The sequence below is a fragment of the Schistocerca piceifrons genome, chromosome 4 (genome assembly GCF_021461385.2).
Source record: "Schistocerca piceifrons isolate TAMUIC-IGC-003096 chromosome 4, iqSchPice1.1, whole genome shotgun sequence".
In the NCBI taxonomy this organism is placed as follows: Eukaryota; Metazoa; Arthropoda; class Insecta; order Orthoptera; family Acrididae; genus Schistocerca; species Schistocerca piceifrons.
In genome coordinates this window covers 237,445,575-237,473,112 of record NC_060141.1, presented here as the reverse complement: position 1 = coordinate 237,473,112, position 27,538 = coordinate 237,445,575, and the positions used below count along the sequence as shown (strand labels likewise).

Here is a 27,538-nt window from a genome sequence, read left to right as displayed (position 1 = left end):
AATTCTATTCAATACCTCCTCATTATTTATGTGATCCACCCATCTAATCTTCAGCATTCTTCTGTAGCACCACATTTCAAAAGCTTCTATTCTCTTCTTGTCCAAACTATTTATCGTCCATGTTTCACTTCCATACATGGCTACACTCCATACAAATACTTTCAGGAACGACTTCCTGACACTTAAATCAATACTCGATGATAACAAATTTCTCTTCTTCAGAAACGCTTTCCTTGCCATTGCCAGTCTACATTTTATATCCTCTCTACTTCGACCATCATCAGTTATTTTGCTCCCCAAATAGCAAAACTCCTTTACTACTTTAAGTGTCTCATTTCCTAATTTAATTCCGTCAGCATCACCCGACTTAATTCGACTACATTCCATGATCCTCGTTTTACTTTTGTCGATGTTCATCTTATACCCTCCTTTCATGACACTGTCCATTCCGTTCAACTGCTCTTCCAAGTCCTTTGCTGTCTCTGACAGAATTACAATGTCATGGGCGAACCTCAAAGTTTTTATTTCTTCTCCATGGATTTTAATACCTACTCCGAACTTTTCTTTTGTTTCCTTTACTGCTTGGCTCAATATACAGATTGAATAGCATCGGGGAGAGGCTGCAGCCCTGTCTCACTCCCTTCCAACCGCTGCTTCCCTTTCATGTCCCTCGACTCTTATAACTGCCATCTGGTTTCTGTACAAATTGTAAATAGCCTTTCGCTCCCTGTATTTTACCCCTGCCACCTTCAGAATTTAAAAGAGAGTATTCCAATCAACATTGTGAAAAGCTTTCTCTAAGTCTACAAATGCTAGAAACGTAGGTTTGCCTTTCCTTCATCTATCTTGTAAGATAAGTCGTTGGGTCAGTATTGCCTCACGTGTTCCCGCATTTCTAAGGAATCCAAACTAATCTTGCCCGAGGTCGGCTTCTACCAGTTTTTCCATTCGTCTGTAAGGAATTCGCGTTAGTATTTTGCAGCTATGACTTATTAAACTGATAGTTCGGTGATTTTCACATCTGTCAAAACCTGCTTTCTTTGGGATTGGATTTATTATATTCTTCTTGAAGTCTGAGGGTATTTCGCCTGTCTCATACATCTTGCTCACCAGATGGTAGAGTTTTGTCAGGACTGGCTCTCCCAAGGCTGTCAGTAACTCTAATGGAATGTTGTCTACTCCTGGGGCCTTGTCTCGACTCAGGTCTTTCAGTGCTCTGTCAAACTCTTCACGCAGTATCATAACTCCCATTTCATCTTCATCTGCCTCCTCTTCCATTTCCATAATATTGTCCTCAAGCACATCACCCCTCTATGTACTCCTTCCACCTTTCTGCTTTCCCTTCTTTGCTTAGAACTGGGTTTCCATCTGAGCTCTTGATATTCATACAAGTGGTTCTCTTTTCTCCAAATGTCTCTTTAATTTTCCTGTAGGCAGTATCTATCTTACCCCTCGTGAGATAAGCCTCTAAATCCTTACATTTGTCCTCTAGCCATCCCTGCTTAGCCATTTTGCATTTACTGTCGATCTCATTTTTGAGACGTTTGTATTCGTTTTTGCCTGAATCCTTTCATCAGTTAAATTCAGTATCTCTTCTGTTACCCAAGGATTTCTACTAGCTCTCGTCTATTCACCTACTAGACCTTCTGCTGCCTTCACTATTTCATTCCTCAAAGCTACCCATTCTTCTTCTACTGTATTTCTTTCTCCCATTCCTGTCAATTGTTCTCTTATTCTCTCCCTGATGCAGGTGTATAAGCACCGAATCTATAGGCAAGCGATTAGTGTGGCATTCGTGTCTTTCCGACGTGTGTGCGGTAAACGCAGAAACGTGTACTATGGCAACGTTATTACCAAATGCGTCCAAACAGGACGAACGTGTTGTTACTCTTTTCTTGGCTGTTCAAGGATAAATATTGGTAGACATACGTCGGGTAATGAAGAATGTGTATGGGGCAGCTCGTGGAATGGTGCACCAAGGAGTGTTCCTGCTTCATGATACCGCCTGTGCCCATACCGCGAATGTCGTAACCCATGTTACTCCAACTCAGGTGGGAGATCTCTACCCATTCGATTCTTACGCCTTAGATCTCGCGTAATAGACGAGACGCCGAAATTGGGAAAATTTTCCACTGGACTTCGGGATAGGGACAGTGTTTCTTCTCTCGCTACATCCGCGATTGGTATAGGAAAAGGAGGAAGGGGGGGGGGGGTTGAGGAGATGATACAAGTCCACTGTGTACCCCCCTCGCTAAGAGCCATACGATGGTTTGCGGAGTGTAGGTGTTGGTGCTGTCTGCGAAAAAATGGTTCAAATAGCTCTGAGCACTATGCGACTTAACTTCTGAGGTCATCAGTCGCCTAGAACTTAGAACTAGTCAAACCTAACTAACCTAAGGACATCACACACATCCATGCCCGAGGCTGGATTCGAACCTGCGACCGTAGCGGTCGCTCGGCTCCAGACTGTAGCCCCTAGAACCGCATGGCCACTCCGGCCGGCTCTCTGCGAAAACTGCAACAGTGAGTGTATAGGAAGCGTGCTAAACAGAGACCTGGAAAGGGGTAAAGATACTTTGCCGGTTCTCTAGTACACGTGTCCCACTGTCATGGACTTGCGTCATTAGGTACTCGATGTAGAAGTCGAGAAAATGTGACAAGATGGCGTGAACGTGGATTTAATCACCGAGAACAGTGGTGCCGGCTAGACGCGCTGGAATTGTATTCAGATCCCCGTCCGACCATTCAAATTTGCATTTTCTGTGAAGAAAATTCCGGGATGGTTCCTTTGAAAAGGACCCGTTCGATTGCCTTCTGCATCCACCATTTCGCGGTCTCTAATGATGTCATCGTCGAATACACACTATTCTCCTTTCGCCCCTCTCTTGAATTTTGTCTACCGATGGCGGTGTTGCTCTTAGCGACGCCTCTGCCGCTAAATAACCTTTTGTCATGTGAGAACAGCTGTAAATATTGGTCAACAGAAACGAAAGGGGCCGGCCGCCAAATGAAATCTGTTGTGTCGCTTGTTGCTGAGACTTTGACCTCTCCTAGACTTTTCAGTCGTGTCTGCCAGGCAGCGGCGCTTCTGAGCTGTAGGAAGCGACGCCCAATTGAAGGCTGACGTCATGCTAGGCACTTGTTCCACGGAATGCGACAAGCGCACGCTACGCCGAGAATCACACGCGCACATCTTCCTCTGCCTCACGTTACTCGACAAATTGTAGAGGCTCCGTGTAACGGTGGAGTTCTTTGCGAAAACTGTGATTTATTACATCCGCATGTTTTGCATTCTACCGTATTTTTGGATGGTGATAGTTTCCTCTTGGCTAAGAGATTCCGAGCGCGAAGGTGCTATTGGGATCTCTCGAAGGGGATGTCGTCAGAAGAAAAAGCATGTTCTTCTCTTAATTTTCTTTCTTTTCTTTTCCTTTTGTGTGTGGATTTTTTTTTCTTTTTACAGCCCAGTACAGAGTTATAATGGGACGAGGAAGCATGACACACCAATATACACTGCATACTTCGAGCTTAAACTCGCCCACGAAGGATGTCTTTATCATCTTTGAGGCTCTGTCTTGCTCAGTGGCGCAGCTAAAGGGGCGGGAGGGATGCGGTCCGCACCGGGTACCAGCTCCGTGAGATTGGTGAATCTTGTTAGGTTCTCTGGCACAAGTTGTAAAAATATTTTTTTTTTCGCCATTTCATCCCTGACACTTACGGAATTGGACGGGCAACTGGAGAGCTTATTGACTTGGGCCTGGTCCTTTTGCACACATACGAAATTGGATACTGACAGGTTTCAGATAGATTATATAATGGTAAGACAGAGATTTAGGAACCAGGTTTTAAATTGTAAGACATTTCCAAGGGCAGATGTGGACTCTGACCACAATCTATTGGTTATGAACTGTAGATTAAAACTGAAGAAACTGCAAAAAGCTGGGAATTTGAGGAGATGGGACCTGGATAAACTGAAAGAACCAGAGGTTGTACAGAGTTTCAAGGAGAGCATAAGGGAACAATTGGCAGGAATGGGGGAAAGAAATACAGTAGAAGAAGAATGGGTAGCTTTGAGGGATGAAGTAGTGAAGGTAGCAGACGATAAAGTAGGTAAAAAGACGAGGGCTGCTAGAAATCCTTGGGTAACAGAAGAGATAATGAATTTAATTGATGAAAGGAGAAAATACAAAAATGCAGTAAATGAAGCAGGCAAAAAAGAATACAAACGTCTCAAAAATGAGATCACAGGAAGTGCAAAATGGCTAAGCAGGGATGGCCAGAGGACAAATGTAAGGATATAGAGGCTTAGCTCACCAGCGGTAAGATAGATACTGCCTACAGGAAAATTAAAGACACCTTTGGAGAAAAGAGAACCACTTGTATGAATATCAAGAGCTCAGATGGAAACCAAGTTCTAAGCAAAGAAGGGAAAGCAGAAAGGTGGAAGGAGGATACTGTGTGAAGAGTTTGGCAGAGCACTGAAAGACCTGAGTCGAAACAGGGCCCCGGGAGTAGACAACATTCCATTAGAACTACTGACAGCCTTGGGAGAGCCAGTCCTGACAACTCTATCATCTGGTGAGCAAGACATATGAGACAGGCGAAATACCCTCAGACTTCAAGAAGAATATAGTAATTCCAATCCCAAAGAAAGCAGGTGTTGACAGATGCGAAAACTGCCGAACTATCAGTTTAATATGTCACGGCTGCAAAATACTAACGCGAATTCTTTACAGACGAATGGAAAAACTAGTAGCAGCCGACCTCGGGGAAGATCAGTTTGGATTCCGTAGTAATATTGGAACACGTGAGGCAATACTGACCCTACGACTTATCTTAGAAGCTAGGTTAAGGAAAGGCAAACCTACTTTTCTAGCATTTGTAGACTTAGAGAAAGCTTTTCACAATGTTGACTGGAATACTCTTTTTCAAATTCTGAAGGTAGCAGGGGTAAAATACAGGGAGCGAAAGGCTATTTACAATTTGTACAGAAAGCAGATGGCAGTTATAAGAGTCGAGGGACATGAAAGGGAAGCAGTGGTTGGGAAGGGAGTGAGACACGGTTGTAGCCTCTCCCCGATGTTATTCAATCTGTATATTGAGCAAGCAGTAAAGGAAACAAAAGAAAAATTCGGAGTAGGTATTAAAGTCCATGGAGAAGAAATAAAAACGTTGAGGTTCGCCGATGACAGTGTAACTCTGTCAGAGACAGCAAAGGACTTGGAAGAGCAGTTGAACGAAATGGATAGTGTCTTTCAAGATATAAAGGATATAAGTTGAACATCAGCAAAAGCAAAACGAGGATCATGGAATGTAGTCGAATTAAATCGGGTGATGCTGAGGGAATTAGATTAGGAAATGAGACACTTAAAGTAGTAAAGGAGTTTTGCTATTTGGGGAGCAAAATAACTGATGATGGTCGGAGTAGAGAGGATATAAAATGTAGACTGGCAATGGCAAGGAAAGAATTTCTGAAGAAGAGAAATTTGTTAACATCGGGTATAGATTTAAGTGTCAGGAAGTCGTTTCTGAAAGTATTTGTATGGAGTGTAGCCATGTATGGAAGATGAAACATGGACGATAAATAGTTTGGACAAGAAGAGAATAGAAGCTTTTGAAATGTGGTGCTACAGAAGAATGCCGAAGATTAGATGGGTAGCTCACATAACTAATGAGGAGGTATTGAATAGAATTGGGGAGAAGAGGAGTTTGTGGCACAACTTGACAAGAAGAAGAGACCGGTTGCTAGGACATGTTCTGAGGCATCAAGGGATGATAAATTTAACATTGGAGGGCAGCGTGGAGGGTAAAAATCGTAGAGGGAGACCAAGAGATGAATACACTAAGCAGATTCGGAAGGATGTAGGTTGCAGTAGTTACTGGGAGATGAAGAAGCTCGCACAGGATAGAGTAGCATGGAGAGGTGCATCAAACCAGTCTCAGGACTGAAGACAAGAACAACAACAACGAAATTGTAGCGCTAAAATAGCGTGTAAACAAAAGTTATTCTCACACCGTACATGAGACAGTGATGTGAATTATCTTACACTGTCCAGTCACATTAATGTGACAACCTACAGGGATGTGGAGCCACGCCGACTGCAGTGGCGCGGCCAGCTGCAATAGGTTTCTCGTTTGAGGACCCATACCGCTAACAGCCCGATAGAGATGGTCCCACAGAGACTTGATTGGGTTGAATGGCTCAAATGGCTCTGAGGTCATCAGTCCACTAGAACTTTGAACTACTTAAACCTAACTAACCTTAGGACATCACACACATCCATGCCCGAGGCAGGATTCGAACCTGTGATCGTAGCGGTCACGCGGTTCCAGACTGTAGCGCCATTTGAACCATTTTTGAACAATCATAGCTCCGTAGATAACCGCAAACGTTTTTCCATGAGGGCAGTGGCCATTACTTTGAAATAATAAACAATTTTATTAATTGTGGTCATACTGGCTGCGTTTCGGAGCCGTGACTGTGAAATAATTATTAATTTGTATTTTCTGCTACCAGTTACTTTTATTTGTTCTGTGTTTAATTCAACATATTGCAACTCGTTTGGAGCCTGTTCTGCCCGTTTTCAGGCGTTTATGCATACAGAAAATTGTTACTTAATAATAAATTGCCCTGTTTTGACATAAACGTTTTGTTCGCTTTACGCTGCTGGAGTGGTAGCCGATTTTTTTTTTTCGAGGGTGGGGGTGGAGTGGAGTGGGGGACAGTTGTTGATCAGAAATTGATGTACAGTGATGCCTTCTTCTAGTGTGGATCTGTGTCTCATTATTTATTGTGACTGATGCCACAGCCTTTGCGGGATGCAGATAGTTTTGCATTAGTTATGGTGCGATAATCGTATGATACATTTTTTATACGGCAGTTGTTCACTCACGATTCTGGCATCCCAAAGCGTCGTTTGCATTATTGGTACACTGGCAGAGCTTTTGTGTAACATCACACAAGTGCACTCTTTGTTTGGGCACTGTTTCTTGACCTAATTCATTGCACATATTTCTCTCTATACACGTAAACAATATAAACTTAATACAATATGGAGGTCTTGCAGTATGTGGATGTGTACCGACTATCGAATTTGTAGCGATATTCGCGATAATGAGAGTCTTGAGGTCGTTTGTTTCACATTGGCACATCTTAAATCTGTTGCGTTAGAACTAGGTGAAGGCTGCTGAAGAATTTTGAGTTTTTGAATTCGGTTAACTCATTAAGAATATTATCTCCCTTTTTTGTATTGAGAAAGAAAATTTTCAATTCGTCTACGATATCCATTCTTTTACTTTTTTCTTTTTTGTGCAAAATTTCAAAGTTGTGTTCGATTTTTGAAGGGTGATCTTAGTCTTTAACGTGTGTTTCTATTGCAGATTGTTACTTTTATCTAGCAGTCGGTAGCAGTCTATACGTTCTTTAAATCGAGTTCTGAAATTTCTGCCTGTTTGGCCTATGTAATATTTGTTGCATTGGCTGCAGGTAGTTTTGTAAATGCCAGATGCATCAAGATCTGTATCTGGCGATTTTATTGAAGTTGTTGCTGGTGCCGAAGCTGATTTTTACATCTGTGTTTTTGAATAGCCAGCTAATTTGTGAGATATTATACCAAGATATGGAAATTTTACCTATTTAACTGCTGGGGTGCTGTCAGTTTTGAGTGTAGTTTGATGTTGTTTTTCAGTTTTTTTATCTGTTGTGACATTTTATTAAAGAGTAAAGGATCGCGTGCATTGTTTATTGCGGTTCATTTTATGGTTTCTATTTATTTTTAGAGTTTTGTATGATGAACTGGGAATTCGTGGGCTCTGTATAGTTGTGCCTGTACCAGTAGGTTTTCTGTAAAGACTGAAGCCAAATTTCGATTTGGTTTTGATATTTTCATATCAAGAAAATGCATGGTGGTGTTCTCTTAAGGCTCAAGAAAGGGATCCCATTAGTGAAGGACCAGAGTGGGGGAGCGATGCTTTACAATAGCAGATGAGAGCAAATTCAAAACCTTTGGGACAGACAGAAGAACTGTGATACAGCGAAATCCAAATGCGCTACAGGCTAAAGATTTGCAACCTATTGTAAAACTTGACTGGGGAAAGTTTTTTGGTAAGGAGGTGCATTTGTCATCAGATGCGACGGAATTTATTTATGACCGACAGCAAGCAATATCTCAGCATCCAAAAGTATTTACAGAGAATCGTGAAGAAATTGTGAATTAGATTTACTCCCAAAATGTTCCTCTTCATAGTTTGCTAAAGAATGGTCTCTTTATAATGGTAAGTAAATTATTTAGACACCATCTCAGTTATCAGAACTTAATCCATACAGTTTTTATCACACGAACCCAGGAGTACTACAGCCAACTCGAAATAAGATATGAAAAAGGAGCTGAAGAAAGAATGGGAACTAATTAGGTCTGATTGCACAGTAAAAAACAGTAACATGCAAGAACTTTTGGAAGCTGTTATAATGTCAAAGGGATATACTACGAAGTATTGAGTTCCAGTATTATTCCTGTTTTCAAGAGCAGTTACGTTGCGACTCACAGACAGGCCCTTGGACGATATACGCAGATGTCAGCATTTGAGGGAGGGGTGTAGCTGGGCTCAAAGAGAGCTGTTTAAGTAATCTGCGAATCCCTCGACATTTGAATAGGAGCGATGCACTATTCAACAATGTTGCCAGAAAGGGGTGAACCATGGCCGAACACAGCGTCAAGAAGGAAGCGATCGGCCTAGAGAGCAGATACAACGCGCGGACGTAGCAATCGTTAGAGAGGCTCTCAGAGCCCCGGATTCATCCGACGTGCAACTGGTGCTTCAGTGATCAAAAGGACCGTTAACAGGCGGCTAACAGAAAAGGGACTGAACGCTTTTACAGTGGTGTCAAACACATTCGACCTGAAGTATTATTGCCTGGAGTAGAATTGTTTTCGATGACGAGATCAGCTTCGAACTGAGTACCGGTGCCAGCAAAGACATGTCTGGAGACGCCTTGGATGGCGATGGGATACAAACCTGACTGTGGCCTGCCATGAGTGATGGTCTGCGGTACCATTTCATTTCATAGCAGAACCCCTTTGGTTGTTATCCGCGGTACCCTTACGTCCACGATATTCTACTCGTTTTGTTGCCCACCATGGCAAGCCATACTGGAATTACATTTGAGCAAGATAATGCCCGTCCGCATACGGCGAGTGTTCCTACCGCTTGTCTTTGTACTAGCCAAAGCCTACCTTCGCCAGCAAAGTGGTCGGATCTCTCTCCAAATGACGACGTTTGGAGCAGGGCACTCCAACCACCTTGGGATTCTGACGATCTAACTCGCCAAATGGACATACTTTGGCACGATATCCCTCGAATGTCATCCAGTGACTATAGCAATCAATGCCAAGCCGAGTAAATGCTTGCATAAGGGCCAGAGGTGGACCAACGCATAACTGACTTGCTCAATTTGTGAAACTCTCCTTCTTGAATACGTCATTCACAATCATTTGTTTGTCACTATGTGTACGTAACATCTATCGCTTTTCGTCCCGTTCGGTTAACTTTTGCGTAATGCCTGGTTATTTTTTTTTAAATCTCGGAGGGTATTATTTAAAAATTGTCTTATTTTCTTACTTAAGAAATCATTTTCCATAGCATAAATTTATTAAGAGAATAGTCGTTTCGCGAATTTCATTTGTTTCTTACATGTAAACTGCGGGCACTCCTTTTACAAGTTTCCAATTCACTCAGGATTTCTTAATGCAACGTGCCTATGGAGTGCATGAAATGATTACTTTTACAAATCAATAGCAGAAGCGCTTCTGAGGTATTAGGTATTGACCCACGCTGAAACTCCCATATTAATAAATGGTGTAGCCTCCATGAGCGGCAATGCAGGGGCAGACTCGGACATCCAGTCGGTCGTACAGAAGGCGAATGCTGTCCTGGGTACGTTACGCACTGCCTGCTCGACCTGTTCATGTAGTTCTGTAAGGGAGTTGTTGGTTGACGACTCGCGCGAGCCACTTCTCCTTCCATCATATACCACACGTGCTCGATTACAGACAAGACCAGGGAAGTAGCTGCACGTCATTAGATTAGATTAGATTTACTTTCATTCCAATTGATCCGTAGTGAGGAGGTCCTCCAGGATGTGGAACATGTCAGATAAACAACAATACATGACAAATATTTACAACTAAAACAAATAAGCTAATGTACCATTCCACAGGTCCCAAGTGGAATGATCGTCATTTTTTAATGAACACTAAGAGTCATTTTACAAATACTAATGCACTGAATTTAAAATGAAAAGTTTTTTATTTATTTATAAGGTAATACAACTACTGTAATACTTATTTACAATGAACACATTACTGCACTGAAATGGTGCAGAAGTTAGATTATGCTAACACACACACTCACACACACACACACACACACACACACACACACACACACACACACACACACACACACAAATTTTCAATGAACACATTACTGCACTGAAATTGTGCAGAAGTTATGTTGTACTTATATACAAATCAGTTGGTTTTACTAAGAAATTCATCAGTGGAGTAGAAGGAGTTGGCCACCAATAAATCCTTTAGGCTTCTCTTAAACTGAATTTCATTGGTTGTTAAGCTTTTTATGGCTGCTGGCAAGTTATTGAAAATGTGTGTTCCTGAATAATGCACACCTTTTTGTACAAGACTAAGTGACTTTAAAGCCTTGTGAAGATTATTCTTATTTCTAGTACTGATTCCATGAATTGAGCTGTTGGTTTGAAAAAGTGATATATTTTTAATGATAAATTTCATTAAGGAATAAATATATTGGGAAGCAGTAGTTAGTATCCCTAGTTCCCTAAACAGGCTTCTGCAGGATGTTCTTGAGTTCACACCACATATAACTCTCACTGCACGTTTTTGTGCCCGGAAAACTTTAGCTTGGCTTGATGAATTACCCCAAAAAATAATCCCATATGACATTATGGAATGAAAGTAAGCATTGTACGCCAGCTTTTTCATTTTTATATCCCCTATGTCTGACAAAATTCGCACTGCAAAAAAACAGAGATTTGTTAAGACGCTTCAGCAGTTCTGTGGTGTGCTCCTCCCAGTTGAATTTATTATCAAGCTGTAATCCCAAGAATTTAACACTGTCCACTTCTTCTATCTTCTTGTCATCGTATGTTAGACATATACTCTTGGGACACCCCTTACAAGTTCTGAACTGCATGTAGTGTGTTTTTTCAAAGTTTAGTGACAAAGAATTGGCTAGGAACCAGTGATTAATGTCCACAAATATTTTATTGGCTGATCTTTCTAAGACTACACTTGATTTGCTATTCATTGCAATGTTTGTATCATCGGCTGGGGAAATAGCAGGAAAGTTAAAGGGGGGAGGCACTGTCATGAGTGGTAAAATACCAGTGGTTATAGGATTCAGAAAAGACCCTTTTTTAGGGTAGGGAGGACAGAAAGAAAGCAAATTTTAAGAGAGGTTAGAACTGAGACAAACCTTCAGTTTGAAAAAGAAATCAAAAAACATAATTCCAGCTTATTACATCAGCATAAACAGCCATTGGTTAAGAATTTTCAACTGTCAGCAGATATTTTAACTCCACCCAATTTTAACTCAGACAATGTGAAATGTCAGCTATCTTTATTGCATCAAAATATTCGAGGACTGAGAAATAAAATTAATGAATTAACTATATGCATAGATGAATTAGAGTCTTCAAACCCAGCTGACATAATCTGCCTCTCTGAACATCATGTGACCACTGGTATAGAACTTTTAAGTGTTACAGGGTTTAGTTAGCATCTCACTTTTGTAGATCAGAAATGGAGAAAGGAGGAGTTGCCACATTCATCAGGAACTGTCATAAATTTAAGAACATAGACATTCATAAATTTTGCCTAGAACAGCATATGGAAGCATGTGCAACAGAATTAGATTTTCACAAAAAATCTTTCATAATATTAAGTGTATATCGAGCACCTGCAGGTAACTTTAATCTGTTTGTAAACCACCTTGAAGCTGTACTGGCCCATTTAATAACCAAAAACAAAGAAATAGTGGTTGCTGGTGATTTCAATGTAGATTTCCTTAAAGACTCTCCGAATAAGAACTTATTTGAGTTAGTAACACTATCATTCAACTTAATTCCCACAGTAAAGTTCCCCACTAGGATAGCCACTTGCTCACAAACAGCCATTGATAATATCTTTATAGAAAAGTCCAATGAACAAAATTATATTACATAACCAATAGCCAATGGCCTCTCAGACCATGACATGCAGTTCCTTCTGTTAAATGTTAATACTGAACAGGATATAAAATCTGTTAAATCTGAGCTCAAGAGGGTAATCAGTAAGCCAAAAATTGATTATTTTAGGACACTCCTCAGAGACATTCACTGGACTGATGTTTACAGTGCTCATGGCATGAATGAAAAATATAACATTTTTGCTAATAAAGTGCTTACCTTATTTGAACACTGCTTTCCCCCAAAACTTACCAAGGTTAGAGGAAAATCTACAAAGAAGCCATGGATTACTCGAGGAATAAGGGTATCTTGTAAAACAAAAAGAAAACTGTATCTGTCAATCCGAAACATTTCCAATGTTGATGCTATAGCACATTATAAGAAATACTGCAAAATATTAAAGACTGTAATATGGATGTCAAAGCAAATATATTACAAGGAAAAGATAGTCATATCAGATAACAAAATAAAGACAATATGGGATATAGTGAAGGAGGAGACTGGTAGGACCAGACATGAAGAGGAACAAATAGCATTAAGAGTAAATGATACATTGGTGACAGATGTGTATAGTGTGGCAGAACTTTTTAACAAACATTTTATAACTGTTACTGAAAAGATGGGGTTGTCAGGTTCGGTAGATGCTGCTATGGATTACCTTAGACCAGACATTTCAAGTAATTTCCATAATATGAATTTGACCCTCACTACCCCAACAGAAATAATGTCCATCATAAAATCTTTAAAATCAAAAACATCTAGTGGGTATGATGAAATATCAACAAAGTTAATTAAAGAATGTGATTCTGAGCTAAGTAACATATTAAGCTATCTGTGTAACCAGTCGTTTATCAGTGGAATATTTCCTGAATGGCTGAAATATGCTGAAGTTAAGCCACTGTTTAAGAAGGGAGATAAAGAAATAGCATCAAATTTCCGTCCAATTTCACTGTTACCAGCATTCTCAAAAATTTTCGAAAAAGTAATGTACCGTCGTCTTTATAACCATCTTATCTCAAATAACATACTGTCAAAGTCACAGTTTGGATTTCTAAAAGGTTCTGATATTGAGAAGGCTATCTTCACTTACAGTGAAAATGTGCTTAATTCATTAGACAAAAAATTGCAGGCAACTGGTATATTTTGTGATCTATCAAAGGCATTTGACTGTGTAAATCACAATATCCTTTTAAGTAAACTAGAATATTATAGTGTAACAGGAAATGCTGCAAAATGGTTCAAATCTTATATCTCTGGCAGGAAACAAAGGGTGTTATTAGGAAAGAGCTTGATACATGTCTATCAGGCATCATCCAACTGGGAACTAATTACATGTGGGGTCCCACAAGGTTCCATTTTGGGGCCCTTACTTTTTCTTGTGTGTATCAATGACCTTTCATCAGTAACATTACCAGATGCCAAGTTTGTTTTGTTTGCCGATGATACAAACATTGCAATAAATAGCAAATCAAGTGTAGTCTTAGAAAGATCAGCCAATAAAATATTTGTGGACATTAATCACTGGTTCCTAGCCAATTCTTTGTCACTAAACTTTGAAAAAACACACTACATGCAGTTCAGAACTTGTAAGGGGTGTCCCAAGAGTATATGTCTAACATATGATGACAAGAAGATAGAAGAAGTGGACAGTGTTAAATTCTTGGGATTACAGCTTGATAATAAATTCAATTGGGAGGAGCACACCACAGAACTGCTGAAGCGTCTTAACAAATCTCTGTTTGCAATGCGAATTTTGTCAGACGTAGGGGATATAAAAATGAAAAAGCTGGCATACTATGCTTACTTTCATTCCATAATGTCATATGGGATTATTTTTTGGGGTAATTCATCAAGCCAAGCTAAAGTTTTCCGGGCACAAAAACGTGCAGTAAGAATTATATGTGGTGTGAACTCAAGAACATCCTGCAGAAGCCTGTTTAGGGAACTAGGGATACTAACTACAGCTTCCCAGTATATTTATTCCTTAATGAAATTTGTCATTAAAAATATATCACTTTTTCAAACCAACAGCTCAATTCATGGAATCAATACTAGAAATAAGAATAATCTTCACAAGAATTTAAAGTCACTTAGTCTTGTACAAAAAGGTGTGCATTATTCAGGAACACACATTTTCAATAACTTGCCAGCAGCCATAAAAAGCTTAACAACCAATGAAATTCAGTTTAAGAGAAGCCTAAAGGATTTATTGGTGGCCAACTCCTTCTACTCCATTGATGAATTTCTTAGTAAAACCAACTGATTTGTATATAAGTACAACATAACTTCTGCACAATTTCAGTGCAGTAATGTGTTCACTGAAAATTTGTGTGTGTGTGTGTGTGTGTGTGTGTGTGTGTGTGTGTGTGTGTGTGTGTGTGTGTGTAAGTATAATCTAACTTCTGCACCATTTCAGTGCAGTAATGTGTTCATTGTAAATAAGTATTACAGTAGTTGTATTACATGTTTATTACCTTATAAATAAATAAAAAACGTTTTTTATTTTAAATTCAGTGCATTAGTATTTGTAAAATGACTCTTAGTGTTCATTAAAAATGACGATCATTCCACTTGGGACCTGTGGAATGGTACATTAGCTTATTTGTTTTAGTTGTAAATATTTGTCATGTATTGTTGTTTTTCTGACATGTTCCACATCCAGGAGGACCTCCTCACTACGGATCAATTGGAATGAAAGTAAATCTAATCTAATCTAATCTAATCTAATCGGCAAACAAAACAAACTTGGCATCTGGTAATGTTACTGATGAAAGGTCATTGATATACACAAGAAAAAGTAAGGGCCCCAAAATGGAACCTTGTGGGACCCCACATGTAATTAGTTCCCAGTTGGATGATGCCTGATAGCTTGATACATGTCTCTTTCCTAATAACACCCTTTGTTTCCTGCCAGAGATATAAGATTTGAACCATTTTGCAGCATTTCCTGTTATGCTATAATATTCTAGTTTACTTAAAAGGATATTGTGATTTACACAGTCAAATGCCTTTGACAGATCACAAAATATACCAGTTGCCTGCAATTTTTTGTGTAATGAATTAAGCACATTTTCACTGTAAGTGTAGATAGCCTTCTCAATATCAGAACCTTTTAGAAATCCAAACTGTGACTTTGACAGTATGTTATTTGAGATAAGATGGTTATAAAGACGACTGTACATTACTTTTTCGAAAATTTTTGAGAATGCTGGCAACAGTGAAATTGCACGGAAATTTGATGCCATTTCTTTATCTCCCTTCTTAAACAGTGGCTTAACTGCAGCATATTTCAGCCATTCAGGAAATATTCCACTAATAAACGGCTGGTTACACAGATAGCTTAATATGTTACTTAGCTCAGAATCACATTCTTTAATTAACTTTGTTGATATTTCATCATACCCACTAGATGTTTTTGATTTTAAAGATTTTATGATGGACATTATTTCTGTTGGGGTAGTGAGGGTCAAATTCATCTGGTCTAAGGTAATCCAAGGCAGCATCTACCGAACCTGACAACCCCATCTTTTCAGTAACAGTTATAAAATGTTTGTTAAAAAGTTCTGCAACACTATACACATCTGTCACCAATGTATCATTTACTCTTAATGCTATTTGTTCCTCTTCATGTCTGGTTCTACTGTTCTCCTCCTTCACTATATCCCATATTGTCTTTATTTTGTTATCTGATATGACTATCTTTTCCTTGTAATATATTTGCTTTGACATCCGTATTACAGTCTTTAATATTTTGCAGTATTTCTTATAATGTGCTATAGCATCAACATTGGAAATGTTTCGGATTGACAGATACAGTTTTCTTTTTGTTTTACAAGATACCCCTATTCCTCGAGTAATCCATGGCTTCTTTTTAGACTTTGCTCTAACCTTGGTAAGTTTTGGGGGAAAGCAGTGTTCGAATAAGGTAAGCACTTTATTAGCAAAAATGTTATATTTTTCATTCATGCCATGAGCACTGTAAACATCAGTCCAGTGAATGTCTCTGAGGAGTGTCTCAAAATAATCAATTTTTGGCTTACTGATTACCCTCTTGAGCTCAGATTTAACAGATTTTATATCCTGTTCAGTATTAACATTTAACAGAAGGAAATGCATGTCATGGTCTGAGAGGCCATTGACTATTGGTTTTGTAATATAATTTTGTTCATTGGACTTTTCTATAAAGATATTATCAATGGTTGTTTGTGGGCAAGTGGCTATCCTAGTGGGGAACTTTACAGTGGGAATTAAGTTGAATGATAGTGTTACTAACTCAAATAAGTTCTTATTGGGAGAGTCTTTAAGGAAATCTACATTGAAATTACCAGCAACCACTGTTTCTTTGTTTTTGGTTGTTAAATGGGCCAGTACAGCTTCAAGGTGGTTGACAAACAGATTAAAGTTACCTGCAGGTGCTCGATATACACTTGAAATTATGAAGGATTTTTTGTGAAATTCTAATTCTGTTGCACATGCTTCCATATGCTGTTCTAGGCAAAATTTATGAATGTCTGTGTTCTTAAATTTATGACAGTTCCTGATGAATGTGGCAACTCCTCCTTTCTCCATTTCTGATCTATAAAAGTGAGATGCTAACCTAAACCCTGTAACACTTAAAAGTTCTATACCAGTGGTCACATGATGTTCAGAGAGGCAGATTATGTCAGCTGGGTTTGAAGACTCTAATTCATCTATGCAGATAGTTAATACATTAATTTTGTTTCTCAGTCCTCGAATATTTTGATGCAATAAAGATAGCTGACATTTCTCATTGACTGAGTTAAAATTGGGTGGAGTTAAAATATCTGCTGACAGTTGAAAATTCTTAACCAATGGCTGTTTATGCTGATGTAATAAGCTGGAATTACGTTTTTTGATTTCTTTCTCAAACTGAAGGTTTGTCTCAGTTCTAACCTCTCTTAAAATTTGCTTTCTTTCTGTCCTCCCTACCCTAAAAAATGGTCTTTTCTGAATCCTATAACCACTGGTATTTTACCACTCATGACAGTGCCTCCCCCCTTTAACTTTCCTGCTATTTCCCCAGCCAATTTACCCTTCCCCTTCCTGTTGAGGTGAAGGCCATGCCTAGTATAATCCCACCTACTGAGAGAATCAACATGAACCACACCAATGTGTGACCCCGCACCCGACATGAGCAGCCATTCCAGCTCCAAATTAACTCTCTTGACAGATGAGTTCAAATGAGGTCGGTCATGGCGCCCAAGAACAGATACAAACTCAACACTAGTATGCTTCGATGCTGATGCAATCTTCGCCAGGTCACACTCTATACTGTACCCAGGATCTCTGTCAATACTGTTACCTGCCCCACCCACTATAACCACGGTGTCTTCCTTAGTGAAATCTTTGCAAAGTGATCCTAAATCCTCTGTCACCTGCTCCAGACCAGCACTAGGTTTAAAAAAATTGGTGACCTGGTATTCTGATCCTAGTTCATCGCGCAAAAGTTGGCCAACACCTCTTCCATGGGAACTACCTAACAACAACACTTTCTTTCTCTTTACTGATTTCCCTACATTCTTACTTTTCAATTTGCTGCTGAAAGTTTGTTGTGCCCTGTCTCCACCTGCAACTGCTTGAGACTCACCAGCTTCTAACTGAAGCAACAGGTCAAATCTATTTTCCACATTCACCATAAAGCTGTCAGACAAAGTTCTAGGCCTGTTCCTCCTGTTGCCTGTTGCCACTTCCCACCTCTCTTTACCCTTCTCCCTCCTTAACCTGTCAAGATCTCCTCTGGTCTTGTCTAACTCAGCCTGAAGGGCGGCAATTTTCCCCTCCTGTTCTAGTATCTTCCTATCTCTACTACAAATCCTACAAAACCACTGATGAGTCTCATTTACTTCCCCTATTCCCACGCATGCATACCAGTTGAGTTTCACAGGCAATGTGTGGGCGAGCATTCTCTGGCTGGAGCAAGAACGACAAAAGAACGAGTCTAACAACATTCTGCACTTTCCGAGCGCTGATTAGCGTTCCCTCCAAAAAACACCAAAGGTGAACGAGAGTTGTAGCTTATCGCATCCCAGCGGTGACGCCAGTGTGTCTTCGAAGAATGCATTCTGTGTGACAGCACTCACCAGGTCTAGGTCTACAAGCAAACGACCATCGCTTGTGTGCAGGCAGAATCTGCTTTCATCACTAAAGACTACGGCGCGCCATTCCTTCTTCCGAGTGATCTCTGCAACAGCCGGTCCGTGCACGGTGACGCTGTGGCGTGACTGGAAGATGGGCAGAGGCGTGCTTGCCCGTAGTCCCACTGCTAATAACCAGTCCGCAACAGTCTGTGTTGACATGTCTGAGCTCACAAGCCGTGTTACCCGTGCTGTACTAGCTGTACGTCTGCCTCTCCTGCCCTTAAAATACGACTATCCTGGCGAGCATCTGTGCTGCGTGGACGTCCAGAACTCGTCTACTGGTGTGAGACTGTTCACGTGAATACTGATACCAGCGTTGTTGCACAACTGACGCAACACGTCCAACTTGTGTGGCAATTCTCCGAAAGGACCATCCCGCCACTGGAAGGTCACAATTTGACCCCTTCCAAGCTCGCTCACTTGACTGTAGGAAGCACGACTGCATCTCCGTGGCATGGTTGCCTGCTTGCTTCACACGTTTGTACCACACTGAGCCTTCTGACTGTGAACGTTTCCTATTAAAGGACTGATATACACTCATGCTCATAAATTAAGGATAATTGCAGAATGTGTTGTCACACAACGTGGCTCTACACAAATCTGGCGCTAATAGCATAGGCACATAGGGAACACACAAGACACAGATCTGTAAGTCCACGGTATTGGTGATAAGTTGAGAAAACCGTCCCGAAACACATGAGTTACAAAACGCCACTGTTTCCTGCGCATGTACCCCGACATCAATATGGGATATGATCGCCATGCACACGTACACAGGCCGCACAACGGGTTGGCATACTCTGGAGCAGGTGGCCGAACAGCCGCTGGGGTATAGCTTCCCATTCTTGCACCAGTGCCTGTCGGAGCTCCTGAAGTGCCCTAGGGGTTTGGATGCGTGCAGCGATACGTCGACCGAGAGCATCCCAGACATACTCAATGGGGTTTACGTCTGAAGAACAGGCAGGCCACTCCATTCGTCTGATATCTTCTGTTTCAAGGTACTCGGTGGAGCCGTGCGTTATCATCCATCAGGAGGAAGGTGGGACCCAGTGCACTCCTGAAAAGGTGGACATACTGGTGCAAAATGACGTCCCAACACACGTGACCTTTTACAGTTCCTCTGTCAAAGACATGCAGAGGTGTACGTGCACCAATCTTACTCCCACCCCGCACCATCAAACCACGACCTCCATACAGGTCCCTTTCAAGGACATTAACGGGTTGGTATCTGGTTCCTGATTCACGCCAGATGAAAACCCGGCGAGAATCACTGTTCAAACTATACCTGGACTTGTCCGTGAAGATAAACTGGGACCACTGTTCCAATGACCACCTACTGTGTTCTTGACACCAGGGGTCAGTGGAATGCACCTTGCAAGTCTCCGGGCGAATAAATCATGTCTGTTCAATTGTCTGTAGACTGTGTGTCTGGAGACAACTGTTCCAGTGGCTGTGGTAAGGTCCCGAGCAGGGCTACCTGCAGTACTCCGTGGCCGTCTGCGAGCACTGGTGGTGAGATATCGGTCTTCTTGTGGTGTTGTACACTGTGGACGTCCCGTACTGTAGCGCCTGGACACGTTTCCTGTCTGCTGGAATCGTTGCCATAATCTTGAGATCACACTTTGTGGCACACGGAGGGCCCGTGCTACGACCTGCTGTGTTTGAGCAGCCTCCAGTCGCCCTAGTATTCTACCCCTCGTAACGTCATCAATATGTGTTCTTTTTCCAACACACAGTCACCAATAGCACGTCTGAAAACGTCTGCACACTTACTCGCTGCAGCGTACTCTGACATGCGCCAACACACCTCTGCGCATATGGACTGCTGCCAGCGCCACCTTGCGACGACCACAGGTCAAATGCACCGCATGGTCTTACCCCGAGGTGATTTAAACCCGCAAACCGCCCACCAGAGCGCTGTTTCACCATATATCAGCATTGTTCTTAATTTATGAGCATGAGTGTAGATGGCACTCTGGTAACTGTGCCACTACGGTATCTGTTGGCGAACGACATTGAAACCATTATCAGTATATCTGCTGTCCTCAAGGTGCGTACGACGTCATCAGATCAAAATCGACGTCTTTTTGCCAGGTGTACTAATTTTTTCTGGCAGTGTATGTGCTAAAATAAAAGGCATACTACTCAAAATAGTGAGGTGGCCAGGTAGGAATGGCAGACTATATGTAGCTGAGGATAACGGGACCGACTTTGACGAATTGTGTTTGTGTTCTGATCGTTCTAGGGAGCACCTGTCGTACCTGGACAGCGTCAACTCGACCACCACGACGGAGGGCTGGCTGTCGCTGAACGTGACCTCGGCCTTCATCGACTGGGTCGTCTTCCCAGACACCAACAAGGGGCTGTACCTGTCGCCGCAGCTGGACTCGCGACCAGGTCAGTGCCTGCTCTCGGCACAGTGCTATCTGCACCGCACACCTCTGAGAAAAGACCTGACCTACAGCATCAATGCTTCTTCCATTCTTGTTGCAGTTTTTGTTCCATTTGTTGTTGGAGCTTGACAGTTGCGTCCCAGTTCTGGATCAGAGTCGAGGAGGAAAATTGCACATTCTCTCAAAAATAAAAGCTCATCTGATTTTGGTGATGTTTCCAATAGAGTGCTAAAGATTTGTCCCCATTTAATAAGCCCGGTCTTATCTGAAATATGTAATGCGTCTCAAGGCATTTTGCCAGAATGAAATATGTCATTGTTAAACACCTCTTTTGGAGAATGATAAGAGAGAAGTCAGTAACTACCGACCTGTTTCACTGCTGAGATTTCCCGAAAGTTCTGGGAAGGAGGTGTATTTTGGAATAGTATCTCACCTTAGTAGCAATAATATCCGCAGCAAATCGCAGTGGGTTTCAAAAGTGCTGCTCTATTGAGAATGCCATTTACATGTTCACTCACCAAATTTTACAAGCAATAAATAATAAAATAATGCCGGATGGTATTTTCTGCGCCCTATCTAAGGCATTTGACCATGTGAAAAAAAAGGAGCCTGAAAGACTTACTAGTGGCCAACTCCTTCTACTCCATTGACGAATTTTTTTAATAGAAACAAATGATGTATTGTATATACTCATACTATTAGTATTGTTATTTCAGCTAAAAAATGATGTATTGTATATACTCATACTATTAGTATTGTTATTTCAGCTTAAAAAAAAAAAATTGACACGTTCCACATCCACGGGGATCTCCTCAACACGGATCTATGGAACGAAAAACTAATCTAATCTAATCATCACAGTATTCTCCTAGACAAATTGAACTATAATGGGATTAATGGTGTAGTCAACCAGTAGATTATGTCGAATCTAACCAAAAGAGTGCAGAAAGTTGTACTTAGTAATTCGACCAATATAATCTGGGGACTTAATACTGATTACGAAGAAAAGACGGAAGGGGTTCCTCAAGGCTCAGTTTTAGGTCCACTATTATTCCTCATGTATGTAAACGATCTTTCACATAACATACAACAAGCAGAATTAGTTCTTTTGCAGATGATACTAGTACTGTACTCAATGCCAAGCATGTGTATGAAAACAGAAGAAATGGTAAAAGTTGTTCTCATGGTGTCACTCTTAGTTTTAAAAAGACAGCATGTTCAGTTCTGCACATCTAGGAGTATAGTTCACGAAAAGGGGGTGAATCTCATACAGGGTATTCCGTTAACACGACCTTCGTTCGCTGCCAGGCCACTGGGAGCGCTGCAAGTTTATCAAAACCATAATTCGCTTTCTTATTGGCTGGTTTCTAGTTTTCCGTGTTTCATTTTGTCTCGTTATGGTTACACCACATTGTGCTTCTGATTACGACTTCTCGTGTGTATCGCACTCTTCGAAGTGCATTGTAAATATGTTGCTCGTATTTTGATTGAGTTCTGCTCTCATCCGTAATACTAGGTGGGATAAATGATCACATATTTGCTTTGTTTCATACAAAACAGACGCTGGTTCGTCACATAACTTTTTGTGAACTTACGTATATTTTTTATTGCTTACGAATATGTGTGTGGACTGCTCGATTTAGATGTCTGGGGTGAGCAAGGGGCACTCTGCATGGTATTAATTGTGTGTCGATGGGCAGGTGGAACATGCTGCAGGCGACTTCATGTCCACCATCACAGCTACAGCCGTCCACCTCTTCATCGTGAAACATCCAGGCAGCTTTTCAGCGCGCCAGAAAAGAGGAGGTGGCCAACTCGAAAATACAATAATTCTTTCTTAGCTCTCCATTCTACTTTGTCTATTTTTGAACTCTGGATGCCACAAGTTAAAAGGCGATTCATCTGTTTTGTACTTGTATTAATTCCATAATCGTTGGAACACTTATTCCATTAATTAAATTATTGAAAAATGAAAACAGTTCTTACTGTCCATATAGTGTACTGAACATTTATTTACCTTCACATATTCCCCCTTCAGTGCTTTATAAGTCGCTTCACACGTTTCTGGAATTATGGTTAATGAGCAATGTGACATTCGAGTGCTGTGTTGTAAACAAGAATAGCTGTCCCCTGTATCAAGAAATCGCACTGTCACAGTTTGCCTGTCTTCTGCACATATAGCATTTCTCTAGAGAGTATTCTGTTTTGTGAAATGAGAAGCCACTTTACTTAGCAAATACTCTCATCCATTCGTAAGCAATTTTTATATTAAAACTTGACTTCCTCCACTTGCAGCTCTTGTAACAAATTTTGCCGAATGCTTTTACTATCTCGACGTAATACCTAAGGCTTATTCTAAGTATGTTTCCTGTTTTTCCGTCGCTTTTCTTCCAAATACACACAATGCAAGTGATGTACTAGCAATTGTAGCCCATAATAACAAGTTGTTTTTCGCCATCTTGATATTTGACGAAAAATATGATGACAGTGTAACACCCCGTTTTAGCGGCACGTCAAAGGTCTTTGTCAAAGAAATTTGACGAATATTTGATCATACTTCTTTGTGAAAGACATATGATAGAATAATACCGGCCTAATCGTCAAATTCTACATAAGCAAACGAGACACAATCTGCAAGACAAACGCTTTCTTCAAGCGCAAAGCACGTGCATGACCTTACCCTAACTGTTGCTAGAACCGGCAACAATGCGAATTCGGTGCCCGTGTCTGGACCGGCGCTCTAACCATCGTCCATGACTCGGACAGTAGTGCCACTGAATTACGCAGCATACAGTGAAACATTTCTTAAACTAACTCGTGCGCTACCCCTTCGGCGCCGCTGTTCCCTGCGGCGACAGTGACCTTGTTAAGTCTACAAAGAGCGCCCACTGTCTTGTAAGTATTCCTCACCTCACACAAGCACGCAGCTTCCGAGGCGACGCGCCTCCTGGCCAAAGTGTTACAGCCTCACCTCCTGCTGTCGTCATGCAGCCTTGCAAAATGCGAAACGAATAAAACGAGCGGCCTGCCGGGCAAGGCTTTCGCTCCTGTAAACAAGTCGTCCCCCCTCTTCGTTCGTGTGTGTAGCACGCAGTTTGCCTTGCGCATGCCTCGCTAGGATGTGAATCCAGTTGCCGTGTTCCATTTTCCTTGAAATACGCAAAGAATGTACCGAGAAGCTACAAATAAATAATTCCATTTTACAACTGAAGGAAATAAAGTGGATAGAGTCAGTATGAATTAAATCAACGAATATTAAATGATGCAGGTCAGAAATTTGTATATGAGCGAATAGAATGTGTGTTGTTGTGGTCTTCAGTCCCAAGACTGGTTTGATGCAGCACTCCATACTAGGCTATCGTGTGCAAGTATATTCACCTCAGCGATCTTCATGCGCTTGAACCTGCTTAGTAGTGAGTAGTAGTAGTAGAGGGGTTTTTTGGGCGCATGATAGCAAGGTCTTCAGCACTCGGTCAGTAACATAGGGAGACGGGTGTCAAGAAAAATCCCAGAACAGGAATATAAACTGGAACATAAAACACGGGTAACAATCGTTGAAAAGTATGTGCTCACCCACACCGAAGCGTGGGATGAAGCAGGGTGTCAACAGTAAAACATGGACAACACAGGAAGAAAATGATAGAGGGAGCTAAAACAATGTAGCAGATGGAAGTGGCTGGCCCTCCCCACCCCTGAAACACCCCTCCACATACTCAGACTTTCCTTTATTACCTAATTAACTCTTCCCTGATGCAGGAGGATACATTTCATCATTCGAGCCATTCTTTCACTGAATGTGTGCCATAAATTTCCTGTCTCACCAGTGCGATTCAGTACTTTGTTAGGTACTTCACCCACTCATCTAATCTTCAGCATTCTACCATAGCTTCGCGTGTCAAAAACTTCTATTCTCTCCTTGTCTCTTCTGATTATCGTCCACATATCACACCCGTGTAAGGGTGCACTCCATCAAACACTTCCAGAAAAGGCTTCCTAACACTTAAATTTATATTAGATGTTAAAATATCTTTTTTTGTAAAAGTGTTCCTTGCTGTTGCTAATCTGCATTTTTTATTATGCTCTCTACTTCGGCCATTGTCAGTTATTTTGCTGCCAGAATAACAGTGCCATTTGCCCTCAATATTCTGGAAGAAACTTGTCTGATCGGGGTGGACGGACACACACACACACACACACACACACACACACACACACACACACACATGTATATATATATAAAAACAAAGATGATGTGACTTACCAAACGAAAGCGCTGGCACGTCGATAGACACACAAACAAACACAAACATACACACAAAATTCAAGCTTTCGCAACAAACTGTTGCCTCATCAGGAAAGAGGGAAGGAGAGGGAAAGACGAAAGGATATGGGTTTTAAGGGAGAGGGTAAGGAGTCATTCCAGTCCCGGGAGCGGAAGGACTTACCTTAGGGGGAAAAAAGGACGGGTATACACTCGCACACACACACACACACACACACACACACACACACACACACACACACACATATCCATCCACACATATGTCTGCTTGTGTCTATATATGTGTGGATGGATATGTGTGTGTGCGAGTGTATACCCGTCCTTTTTTCCCCCTAAGGTAAGTCCTTCCGCTCCCGGGATTGGAATGACTCCTTACCCTCTCCCTTAAAACCCATATCCTTTCATCTTTCCCCCTCCTTCCCTCTTTCCTGATGAGGCAACAGTTTGTTGCGAAAGCTTGAATTTCGTGTGTATGTTTGTGTTTGTTTGTGTGTCTATCGACGTGCCAGCGCTTTCGTTTGGTAAGTCACATCATCTTTGTTTTTAGATATATTTTTCCCATGTGGGATGTTTCCCTCTATTAATATATATAAAAACAAAGATGGAAGTGCTGATATATTTGAGTGTGGGCATTCAGTTCCTCCATGATCGTCGTTGGTGCTGCTATGTCTCCCCCTACCGCGTCTCACACTTGCTCAATAGGATTTAAGTTTGGGGAATTGGCAGACCAGTCCATTCACAAATATGCTCTCATACTAGACCCAAAACTGGGATGATTCTCGTGAATCTTTTGAATATAATACTCACTACCCTGATCATTTGTCAGGAGATTGTCGAAATAGGAGAATACTTAGAGTAAACAGGAAGTGCTAATATTTACAGAATTAATATGCTGTCAGAATGAAACATAGTTACGCACTTTTAATAAATTTATCATACACAAAGTATGTAATTTTGACTGTTGTGGCCAAGTGCTTTCAAAACTGAAATCTAACAGACGTTTTGCGTAAGCTGGTCTAACAGCTCCTATTAAGATTGGGGTGGCCATATTTTCTTACTTAGGTCATAGCATTTTGTGTGTACTCACGTATGTATCGAGTTTCTAAGTAAGCTGATGGTAAATCACCAGTCTTCCAATATCATCATCTTTGCCATCATTTCTTACCATTTCTCAAATGAATATGCTCTTTTGAACAGTTTCTTTTTGTTCTGTCACATACAGGATGTGGCACTTAAATCCAGATAAATGAAACTGTTTTTTTAAAGCAAATTTGTTAAAACAAAATACAAATGAAAATGAAAATCCGTTTACATATAAATATTAGTATCTTTCAAGAGTAACATTAATTGACGTAGCCCTACCTTAAACCACAATGACTGCCTCCAGTCATGTCTATCACACACTCTTTAAAACAGCGCTGTCCATATTCGCAAATGCAGTTTCGATAGCAGTGCGTAGAGATACAACATTAGAGTCCCTCATCTTTGACTAAGCTCCAAACATGGTAGATGAGGGAGTTCAAATCCAGGCTATTTGGTGCCCAGCACTGCTTTGATCAGAACATGTCAACGTTATCGGGAGCCAGTTTTGGACTACATGGCTCGTATGAGCCAATGCACCATTCTGCTGAAAGACATATTGTCTCTCAGAGGCCACAGTTATCATCCACAGTTTCAAAAAACTTGCAGAAAAAATTCTTTTGTGATAGTTTGTCCCTTTTCAAAGAAATGTGGTGGCGAAAATTTCTGTTCCGACACTGACAATGTTGGGTGTTTATGGAAAAAGTTCAAGGCAATCGTAAAATGCGTTTTAGACAGGTACGTGCTGAGTAAAACTGTGAGGGACGGGAAAAACCCACCGTGGTTCAACAACAAAGTTAGGAAACTACTGCGAAAGCAAAGAGAGCTTCACTCCAAGTGTAAACGCAGCCAAAACCTCTCAGACAAACAGGACCTAAACGATGTCAAAGTTAGCATAAGGAGGGCTATGCATGAAGCGTTCTGTGAATTCGAAAGTAAAATTTTATGTACCGACTTAACAGAAAATCCTAGGAAGTTCTGGTCTTACGTTAAATCAGTAAGTGGCTCGAAACAGCATATCCAGACACTCCGGGATGATGATGGCATTGAAACAGAGGATGACACGCGTAAAGCTGAAATACTAAACACCTTTTTCACAGAGGAAGACCGCACTGCAGTTCCTTCTCTAAATCCTCGCACAAACGAAAAAATGGCTGACATTGAAATAAGTGTCCAAGGAATAGAAAAGCAACTGGAATCACTCAACAGAGGAAAGTCCACTGGACCTGATGGGATACCAATTCGATTCTACACAGAGTACGTGAAAGAACTTGCCCCCCTTTTAACAGCAGTGTACCGCAAGTCTCTAGAGGAACAGAAGGTTCCAAATGATTGGAAAAGAGCACAGGTAGTCCCAGTCTTCAAG

General features: G+C 41.1%; 1 protein-coding gene across 1 annotated transcript in view; it reads left to right on the top strand.

The window, feature by feature from the left end:
- LOC124795131 (protein 60A-like) overlaps positions 1-27,538 on the top strand; it is a 157,645-nt gene that overhangs the window by 112,714 nt on the left and 17,393 nt on the right. The window contains exon 3 of the mRNA XM_047259007.1: positions 20,663-20,814. Within this exon, the coding sequence (XP_047114963.1) occupies positions 20,663-20,814 (152 nt within the window). The remainder of the gene's footprint in view (positions 1-20,662; positions 20,815-27,538) is intronic.